The sequence below is a fragment of the Sinocyclocheilus grahami genome, unplaced genomic scaffold, assembly GCF_001515645.1.
Source record: "Sinocyclocheilus grahami isolate Dianchi unplaced genomic scaffold, SAMN03320097.WGS_v1.1 scaffold66.1, whole genome shotgun sequence".
Lineage (NCBI taxonomy): Eukaryota > Metazoa > Chordata > Actinopteri > Cypriniformes > Cyprinidae > Sinocyclocheilus > Sinocyclocheilus grahami.
This window is the reverse complement of record NW_015505245.1, coordinates 2,032,025-2,043,398: the sequence shown is the minus strand read 5'-3', so window position 1 is coordinate 2,043,398 and position 11,374 is coordinate 2,032,025. Positions and strand designations below refer to the sequence as shown.

General features: G+C 38.8%; 1 protein-coding gene across 1 annotated transcript in view; it reads left to right on the top strand.

Annotated features, from left to right (window-relative positions):
• Positions 1–11,374, top strand: part of LOC107585084 (corticotropin-releasing factor receptor 1-like) — a 150,401-nt gene that overhangs the window by 63,332 nt on the left and 75,695 nt on the right. The window contains exon 4 of the mRNA XM_016271941.1: positions 4,604–4,723. Within this exon, the coding sequence (XP_016127427.1) occupies positions 4,604–4,723 (120 nt within the window). The remainder of the gene's footprint in view (positions 1–4,603; positions 4,724–11,374) is intronic.

Below are 11,374 nucleotides of genomic sequence, written 5' to 3'. Positions count from 1 at the left end.
CTTTCACTGCCAGAAACCGGCCCAGTGGCTCATCCTCCCTCACCACCCTCGATGGGGGTCCAGCACGGGGGTACGCGGGAGTTCCCCAGGTGGAGCGGTCGGTTGCAATGCAATTGTGTCCAAATGCCGCTACCACTTGGCGGGGCAAACCGTTGCTCCCCTCCCAGGCCTGCAGGCACTCGTCGGCCTTGATCGACACTGCTTATATGACACGGTGGAGAACTTCGCCCAGCAGTTCTCCGCTGCCCAAAAGCAGACTGAGGCCATCAGGTACATCCTGCCCCGGCGTGCAGCTGCTGCCTCCACCCGGCTGCCGGTGGCAGTGCCTCAGCCCGCTCGTCGCCGAGGGTGGCCCCCAGCCGCCGCCCCCACTCCCGCGCAGCGTCCGCAGCAGCCTCCAGCAAAACTGCGCCGAGGAGCCGGCCACAGGGCAGCCGGCCACAGGGCAGCCGCCCCGCCCATCCAGGCCCCCGCCAGACCTGGTGGTAAGCAAAGGAGCAAGAGGCCCTGAGACGGGCGACCCAGAGATGGAGGGAGTTGCTCTTCGGGAGATGGTGAACACACCACTCCCTCCCCCGGAGGAGGGCCGGGTGGAGAATCTTTTGTTTCCTTTTTTTCTGCCACTGACCTTGCGGCCGGTGGTACCCAAATTCTCGACAAAAGAGCAATTTCTTCTTTCTCTGGGTACCCTAAGGGGACGGGGGGTTGTGGACGATCCAGAGCCTTATCACACTCACCCTCCTCTCTCGCCAGTGAACAGTAGCGGGCGGATCGGGAGGACGAACCAACGGACTACCCACTGCTCAAACGCAGGTCAGTGTTACACACACCCAGACCCCCGCCTCGGACCGGCAAAGAGACGCCCGTAGTTCCGTTGATGCCACTTGCGCGGTCTCTGGGAGCCTGGCTAGAGCTACCCAGCACGTCTCCATGGCTCCGTCGAACCGTCAGGCTCGGCTATACGATTCAGTTCGCCCGGCGCCCTCCCAAGTTCAGGGGCGTCCACTTTACGTCAGTGAAGGCAGCAGATGCCTCTGTCTTGCGTGCAGAGATCGCAGTCCTACTGGCGAAGGATGCGATAGAGCCGGTTCCTCCAGCTGATATGAGGTCGGGTTTTACAGCCCTTACTTCATTGTACCCAAAACAGGCGGTGGGTTGAGACCTATCTTGGACCTGCGCGTCGTGAACCGGGCCCTTCACCGGCTCCCGTTCAAGATGCTCACGCAGAAATGCATCTTCAGGTGTATCCGTCCCCAAGATTGGTTCGCAGCGATCGACCTGAAGGACGCGTAAACTTTTCTTTGGAACTTTTATTATACTACCAGTCAAAAGTTTGGAATAATTACATTCTTTAATGTTTTTGAAAGAAGTCCCTGTATGCTTACAAAGGCTGCACTTTGATCAAAACCCAGTAAAAATAGACGTGAAATATTATTTCAATTTCTAATAACTGTTTTCTATTTGAATATATTTTAAAATATAATGTATTGCTCTGATGGAAAAGCTGCATTTTCTGCATTACAGATCATAATCCTTAAGAAATCATTCATGTTGATTTGTTGCTCAGTTTTTATCAGTTATTATTGTTGCTCAATTATCAATAATGGTTCTACTGATTATCAATTTGAAAACAGTTTTGCTCTTATATTTATCGTTAGTGTACTATGCTAATATAGTTATTGTTAGAGTTATTGGTGTGAATGGGCTTTCCACTGTGAAAAGTGATTTTTTTTTTTTTTAAACAAACATTTTTGAAAACTACAAAACTACAATCATGCTACTGAAATATATAGCTAGTGGCATCACTACTTTTAGTTATTATCTTCTGTTTATTGTTTTCCAGGGTTATTATAGTTAACTAAAACTAAAACAGAAACCAAAACTAAAATCTTTATACAAAAAAATAAACAAAAATAAATAAGTACAAATGTTACTTGAAACATTAACTGAAATTAAACTTTATATTTCTTATTTTAATTTGGTATAATTCAATATACTATATGTACCAAAAATAACTAAAATTAAAACTGAAATAAAAAAAATAATAAAAGCTATAGAGTCATACTCTATACAAAAAAACAAAAACTACTAAAAATGACAAAAATGGTGCGTGTACTTTTGCGTACATTCGTTTTTCGTATTTTAACCCAGAAAGGAAATACGGAAAATGCGGTTTCTTCTTTAATGGTTCAAACACTGATGAATAGAATAAGCAGACACAAACAAATTTTCATTATTCAAAATTCGTATGTCATTAAAAATCTTCCAACGATTCTCAAACGATTTGTTCGAAGCAGTTCTAAGAGTCAGTCTCTCTAAACCCCTCCTATGGTCTAGCCTCATTGATTATAACGGATTTTTGTGAGATCGCGATAAACTGAAATGAATGACAGCTTTATAATTATTATAGGGAGCGCAGAGCGCGCTTTCTTGGCTAATTCATTCTGAATTTGAATTTAAATACATTTTCTTTTTCATGATGCTGTTGGACCAGTGACAGCTGCACGCTGCAAAGTTTCGGGAGTGACTTTCGGTCGCATTTGAGACATTTTTTGGAGAATGTGCAAGTTCAAATTTGACGTAGTCGCATTTGTGTGAGTGCATGGTCTGCACTGCTCCAAAACATTAGCTCCTTACAGCGAGGCACACTGTAGCAGGAGTCAGATTTCACTGATCACGTGAAGAGAGGAGCTTTGAGTGCGAATGCTTCAGGTGTAGAGCCTGGTTTATACTTGCCGTGTCAGCACAAGCGCGAAGGTGCGGAGATGGTCCTCACTGCAGAACACAAGATCAAGGGGGCGTGATTGTATCCAGAACCTTACATATACCTAAGCCTACCTGTCTCCACCCCCTGATCCCTAAACCTACCCATCTCCACCCCCTAGATGTGGATCCAACCACACCCCCTGGATCTTGTGTTCTGAGGGGCTACTGAAGGTGCGCGCAGCACGTGGTAAAAATTATGCAAATATTCAGTAGTCCCTCACTGCAGAACACAAGGGGGCTTGGTTGGATCCACATCTAGGGGGTGGAGATGGGTGGGTTTAGGGATGAGGGGGTGGAGACGGGTAGGTTTAGGGGTGGAGATGGGTCGGTTTACCACGCCCCCTTGATCTTGTGTTCTGCAGTGGGGACCATCTTCAAATATTGAGGAAATTATGGAAGACGGCAGATTTGGTTTTCACACTAAAACAAAATAAAAGACCGCTTCATAAACCAGAGAAGGTGAACATGTTGTTATTCTTGTGAAAAAAAAAACACATGCAAGTCCTGTCACCGACAGCCAGTTTAGTTTCACTTTTCTTTCTTTTTTTTCGTTTTAAAAAGCTTGTTGTATTGGCTGTTTACCTCACTTTACGCTATGGAGGCTTTCTTTAATTTTTTTAGTTTTTTTATTTATTTGATTCCTCACTGTTTGCTAAACATTCTGTAATTTATTAGTCGGTGTATATAATATAGCATGTGGAGCCATGCCTCATCTTATTCGTTTTTGTGAGTAAACGTCAATAAACTTTTTAATTAAGAATAACAATAAATCAATCTTTTGTTTTAGTCTTAAAAAGTGAAAGGTGTATAGATATAAGCAAAACAGACAATTATATTTTCTTGTAAAACGTGACACCAAGATCGCGAATTCAAAAGCGAAAGTGTCCAAAGTCCGGCTTATAACACAGCAAAAGAAGAATTCCCCTTCACAAAATTCAAATCACAAATAATACTGATGAAAAAGAACGGGTTGAATGTTGAACACTCGTTACCATATAACTATAAACAATGATAAAAGTTCATCAGCATGCATGATTTTTAATGCCATGTTGTAGCAAAAAAAAAAAAAACAGAAAAAACAAATTGCGACCAAAAGATGTGCTCGTGTGACCAACTGAGAAAGTTAGTCGCAAAAGAGCGACCAGTGGAAAGAATGAGTCTAGAGCCCTGTATAGCCTAAACACGGCATTATGCGGATGCCACTATCAGTGAACAGGGCAAAAATATGTCAAAATGTATAAGGCTAGAGTACCCTCACTGATTTCAGAAGCACCCTCAGTGATTTGATTCAGGAACCGGGCCTGCTTGTATCTGGAGATTATAACTTTATATATTTCTATATTAACCTATATATTTACCCCATATATTAAACGCTCTAACACAATGTAGCCTACTGTACATGCATTGAGCGACCATGCATGGTCCTCTCCGATAACGTACCCAGATAGCACACAAAATTATGACAAAATTATATCACAATATATAATTTCATGATGATAGATTTCCCAGGATTCTGCAATGTCTATTTTAAAAATCATATTAGTATTAAGTCTCTGCATTGTTTTTGACATTAATAAAATCTATAAATGTAGCCCATTAAGCACAATTAAAAATGGTTTTAACGTATAATATAATGAAAACAGCTTAACAAATAAAAATGTATCTAGTTAGTTACTTATAACTTCATCAGTTTTCTTCACATTTAGGTCTAAAATGTACTCATTTGTAACCAAATATGAACAATTCCAGCTAAGCAAGCCCGAATTTGTGTGTTTGAGTTTTATAATCTTTTGCTTTAATCTAAAGTCGTTCTTCTCTCTGTCCCTCTGTTTTTCAGGTTTGTCCTGTAACACTTCGATTGATGGCATTGGGACATGCTGGCCCAGGAGCAGTGCTGGAGAAGTGGTGTCCCGTCCCTGTCCAGAGACCTTCCTCGGAGTCCGTTACAACACCACCAGTAAGTGCCGAGCATCTCACATCGCAGTCCTATCTGGACTGTTCCGTCTACTCCTGTTTATGACAGCAGAGTTTCTTTTTTATATCTGTTTTATAGAAGACCTAGGCACTTGACTTATATATTCTCACATGTCTTGACAAGCCGATGTTGTTGGACTTCAAATGATGGCAGGTCTTTGGGGATATTTTCAACGCCTGTAACGTGTTGAAGTCATGTTTGGATGAATATATACGTCCGGCACTGCTTGAAAGGAACAGCAGCAGTTTGAGCATCATAACCGAGCCGACAGCTGAGAGCTACACTACATAACAAGCTTTCAGATTCATGTTTGTGTGTGTGTGTGTGTTTGGGGAGTGTGCACCTCTGCCAAATTGGCCTGTGTGTGTTGGGATGCATGTAGGTCAGTTTTTGAGCTGGTGCATGCTACCAAGTTATGTTTTACCATTGCTAACAAGCGCACTAATTGTTCTGCCAGTGTGAGTGTCTGTGTGTGTGTGTGTGTGTGTGTGTGTGTAGTTGTAATGAGAGAGACTCACTGCTGTGACAAAAGTGTTCCGGTATCCCTCAGAGACGAGTTCTAAATGCTCCCTGTGGACAGATGTGTAGTTTTTTTTATGAAATTATAAATTGCCACGTTCTCTTTGTTCATTCTTCTTTCCTTCTTTTGTTTTTTTCTTTATTCCTTTCTTTCTTTTTCATTTTTTTTCCTTCCTTCCATTCTTCCTTCCTCCCTTCCTTTTGTTTTCTTTCTTTGTCTTCTCTTTATTCCCATCTTTCTTTTTATTCTTGCTTCTTTCCTTCCTCCTTTTGTTTTCTTTCTTTGTCTTCTCTTTATTCCCTTCTTACTTTTTATTCTTCCTTCCTTCCTCCCTTCCTTTCTTTTGTTTTCTTTCTTTGTCTTCTCTTTATTCCCATCTTTCTTTTTATTCTTGCTTCCTTCCTTCCTCCTTTTGTTTTCTTTCTTTGTCATCTCTTTATTCCCTTCTTTCTTTATATCCTTCCTCCCTTCCTTAATTTTGTTTTCTTTCTTTGTCTTCTCTTTATTCCCATCTTTCTTTTTATTCTTGCTTCCTTCCTTCCTCCTTTTGTTTTCTTTCTTTGTCATCTCTTTATTCCCTTCTTTCTTTATATCCTTCCTCCCTTCCTTAATTTTGTTTTCTTTCTTTGTCTTCTCTTTATTCCCTTCTTTCTTTTTATTCTTCCTACCTCCCTTCCATTCTTTTGTTTTCTTTATTTTTATTCTTTCTTTCCCCTTCTCTCTTTTTATTCTTTCTTCCTTCCTTTCAACATTCCTTCCTTTCAGCCTTCTCTTTAATTCATTTTGTGTATCTATTTCGTTTGTCTTTTTTTTCATTACTTTTTGTCTTTTCTTTCTTCCTTTTTCATTCTTCTTTCTTTCTTTCTTTCTTTCTTTCTTTCTTTCTTTCTTTCTTTCTTTCTTTCTTTCTTTCTTTCTTTCTTTCTTTCTTTCTTTCTTTCTTTCTTTCTTTCTTTCTTTCTTTCTTTCTTTCTTTCTTTCTTTCTTTCTTTCTTTCTTTCTTTCTTTCTTTCTTTCTTTCTTTCTTTCTTTCTTTCTTTCTTTCTTTCTTTCTTTCTTTCTCAAAGGTTCAGTCTGGTTTACCTCTGTCAAACAAACCCTGTGGCTGCAGATTCACAAGCCTTTGCAGGTCTTTCAAGTGTTAGAAATAGTAGCTGAGATGGGTTAAAGCTTTTAAGACATCAAAAATGAATATAATCTTAATCCTTAATTTAATTTATATTTAGGGAGATGAAAATGTTGACTGTTTGCGTGGAACCAAGGCTCTCGATGAGAGAATGTCCATTAGTCATATTTCTTGAAACACGTGTAACTTGTTTAGCAAAAAATTGAAAAATAGACAGGCAAAGAGAATCTAAAGAGGAGGAGAAACTGAGAGAGAAGGAGATTGAGAGAATGAAGTCTGATGCCAAAGTAATTATTAAAGGGGTCATAGGATGCCCATTTTCCACAAGTTGATATGATACTTTGGGGTCTTAATGAAAAGTCTGTAATATAGTTTGGTTAAAATTTCTCAATGGTAGTGTAAAAAACACCTTTTTTACCCTGTCAAAAACAGCTCTTTTCAGATCAAGCCGTTTTTGTAGCATTTTCTTTTAAATGTTAATGAGCTCTGCTGACCCCGCTCCTCTCTTCAGAGCTGCTCTAAGAGAGACTGTTTACTTTAGCCCCATTCATCGTGAAACTTGCTAATTAGCACATTATTAGGAAAGGCGATTTGCAAAGATTCATTACAAAACATTATACTCACTTCTTCAGATGAGGCTGGATCACGAATGATTCGCACGAACATAGACACATTTATGTAGATCGGGGGCGCATTCCCTTCAGAAACAAATGTGAGCCACTGCGAGTTCAGCGGCTCAGATGTCAGGAGTAAATGAGGACTGCTATGTTCATTATTACATCCAACAACAGAACACCTCATTTGCTTAGGAGTCATTCTTGTCTACATCTCCTCCGGCGGTGAAACTATGGCGGACTGATGACAGCTCACTCAGGGCGGGTCTGAGGTAAGACACCAGTCCAGTCTGTGCTGAAACGCTACTGTCAATCAAATTATCGTGAGAGGGGCCTGTCTGTGTGACGTCACACAGACAGGCATCTGAGATCGGCTCGATTTGAGAAAGGGGGAAACATTTAACCAGATAAAAAAAAACACTGGGGGGATTTTTATCATTATAGGGTGGTTGTGTACACACACTGCCAACACACATTTCAGTTCAAACAACTTGTAAAAGTGCATGTAACATCCTATGACCCCTTTAAAGATGACATATATGAGAATACGGATAGGCAGCCAGGGAACAGAGAGAACTCAAGAGTAATGATTTGTTTGCACTGTTTTATCCTTAATAATAATTCATTTTTTCTCCTACACCTGGAACAAAGCTTAAAGACAGTGAGAGTGTGTGTGGTTGATATACATTCTCATACACATGAAGGAATGGCCCTATACCCATAGATGCTGGGTTAGTTGATTAGTGTATTAAGATTCACTGGAGCTGATAACATGATTGATTTTTAAAGTCCCGTGGCTGCAGCATATTGTAGAGCTTCAGGCAGTGTGTAGCTCAAATGGAACATTCACAATATTCACAGGGTACTGCACACAGTCTGTGCGCTTATATCGGCTTTTCTCATGGTTTTTATTCCCCAGTGGAATGAAATCTGTGTGTTTTTAAATTATAGGAAAAAAAAGATTGAAAGAAAAACAGTTTTTATGTACATGCTTTTTTGTTGGTAATGAATTTTTGAATTTATGTTAGAACTAATTTATAACCAAACACCCAAAAAAAAATTTATCTAGAAAATAACTTTAAAGTAATAGTCTTTCACAATATAATTTTAAAAAGTTTTATTTGCTTTTGTTCTCATTCATTTGAACACATTTTACCGTCACTTAAATCAAGTGGTCTTATTGGTTAATCAACAAATGTTTTGATGTTCCTTAAGATTTTTGTTTATGTCTGTTAAGTATCAAACACATCAAAACATAATGAATGAAACAAATCCAAAAATAATGAATTTTCATCACAGAATTGCCAGTCACCAGTGTGTTACTGAGCATTTGCATTTTGTCAGCACAGAACAGCATAGACTGTAAAGGAGATGAACATGAGGCTTGTCAGACAGATTAAAGAGGTGGATATTAGTTAAATCAATAGTAAACAATTAAGAAACATTTAAATCAATGAAAAATGCTACAGTACTGCAATGTACAGTCATCACATTACAAAATGCACTTGCATTACCCAAACAAACTGACATAAAATCCATGATGTTTGTAATATCTAATGACACCGCCATAAGGTTTTCCATTCTGCCAGTAGAATAGAGTATACTGTCAGTACTGTTAATTATATTGACTTTTAAAATTGTATTTGCCCATCTTCATGATTTCTCTAATGGGCAATGTCGTTCATTCACAAAGTCAGTGCATACACACAAACACTTTGAATGTACATGGTAAACATAAATTTTGTTTATCAGATGATGTTCAGATGATCAGATGCACATCTGAATATGTGTAGAGGTACCAAAGGATTTGTTAATGAACCATTAAGAACAGTTGGATTTGTTGTCAAATTGTACTTGTAAACATGAGAACAGGTGCAAATGAAAAGATTAACGTTAACTACATTGTGAAAGTAAATTGTACCAAGCTAACTAAAATATGCTTAAAGATTTGAGAGAGAAAAAAAAGAAAAAGATTAAAGAAGATATTCATTTGAAGAAAGATAATTCTGTTTAAATTTTTGTGGAGAAAAAAACATGCAGTACCACTCTAATGAAAGTACAATAGCAGGTTTTGAATGAAAGATGTTTTACAAGTGTGAACGATTTGTCACTTTGTACTGAGGGTTTTAAAAATTAATTGCAGCAATGCATAGTTTTTTTTTTTTGTAGCACATTAGATTGAGTGAAATGACATTGAAGGCTTTAAAGGGGTCATATGATGCTGCTAAAAAGAACATTATTTTGTGTATTTGGTGTAATGAAATGTGTTTAATGCGGTTTAAGGTTCAAAAAACACATTATTTTCCACATACTGTACATTATTGTTTCTCCTCTATGCCCCGCCTTTCTGAAACGTGTCGATTTTTACAAAGCTCATCGGTCTGAAAAAGCGAGGTGTGCTGTGATTGGCCAGCTATCCAGTGCGTTGTGATTGGCCGAATACCTCAAGCGTGTGACAAAAATGTTACTCCCCTTACCATATTGCGATGATGCCCTGTCAGGCCGGAGCGATGATTCAAAAACATGAAAACCCATTATAAACGAGGCATTCGTTGCATCCAGTGGGGACATAATTATGGATTATAATGACTTATACTGTCTTTTTACGCATTGCGTTGCATCGCGCCGCGTAAATATAAAACCATGTCTACATTTGTGATAGGATTTGAGACTTTAGTCTTTGCAACTTTACAGATCATCTTTATGCACCAAGAGCTTGTAACACTTCAAAGAGAAAGAAAATCCAATAATTTTAAATGGAATCTGTGAAATCTGAAATTTTGTACAAGTGTGAAACATTTCACCAATATTGTGCAAAAATGTTTTTGTTAAAAAAAAAAATTTGTTGTTGTTTTTTTCATGCAAATTCGCTGCGTTGACCAATAGAATGCTGCTTGGTTTAAAATTGACTTCTGTGTGAGCGGTACTTTAGGCTTCACTACACTATTGCAAGTGGACATTTTTGCCTGCAAAATGTTGCTGAAATTTCCCTAATGTAATCACACCTTTAGGCTAGTGAATCACTCTTCTGCTGAAGCTTATGGATTTATAAAATTGACAGTTCCAATTAAATCTGTCATGTCAATCATTTTGCATTTTGTTGGGCCTACACTATGCAAAGGCCTTAGTTCTGTCATCTTCTCTCAGAGAGTTTAGCATGGTAATATCCATGGCAATGTTAATGTGTTTTGTCTTGGCAGAATAAATCTGCTACGCTGCTGTTGCTGTGGCAGAGCAGGTAGAGACTTGCTACTGCCAGTACATCCACAGACATGCTGCTGTGAGCATGTAAGAAATATTGCTGCTGCACATATTGTCACGGTTTCTGTTAGTTTGGACTTTGTTTACCAGTCTATTTTGGTTCTTTGACCTAGTTTATGTCTCCCCTTTGATTACGTTAGTTAGTTCACCTGTGTCTTGTTAATTATCCTCGTTTGGTCTGTGTATTTAAGCTCATGTCCGTTCAGTTTGAGTTTGTCGGTTGTTATTGTTTGTACCACATGTTCTGCTGTTTGTGGATTACCTGTTATTTAGTGTTTGTGGAATAAATATCCTATTTAGATTTGCCTTCTTCGTGCCCATTTACTACTATCTCACAGCACCGTGACACATATAACATACATGAAATTACCCCCATATATAACATAGATAAAGTTACCCCGTAGCAGATTTATACAGGTGGAGCTGGGGAAGGTGGAGTGTTTCTGAAGCATGCTACAACTGCTACAGCAAGCACTATCCTGTTATTTGAATGTTGAGCAGCAACCTCATTGGCTGCTGATGCAAAAGAAACCAATCAGCTTCACCATGTGAATAATGGTATGATTATAGAATCAGAATCAGAATGAGCTTTATTGTGTAGCGTCTGGACCAATCAAACACACAATTTTTCATTTGATTTAACAAATCAGTTCTTCATTAGATTAACAAATCGCCACAGTCCCCTCACCCAATAAACTGGATGCCATGATGTCTGCAAATGACACCAAACCATGGCAACCCTGACACCAGATACTTTTACGACCTCATGGAATGTGAGCAGGGAAAAGCACTGCCTTTTCATAAGGAAAATCCCCAAGGCACAGTAGGAATGGACTTTTCTACTAATTAATTCATAGGAAAACTTTTATTTGAATGAACACACATAGCCTTCAGGTCATGGTGTATATTATTGTCATCGTGTATTTTGTCTTTGAGATTGTATACTGTTTTATGCAGGCTTATGATCGAAACATTCACTCCTGTCAGCTTACATATATATTTATATATATACAGTGGGTACGGAAAGTATTCAGACCCCCTTCAATTTTTCACTCTTTGTTATATTGCAGCCATTTGCTAAAATCATTTAAGTAAATTTTTTTTCCTCATTA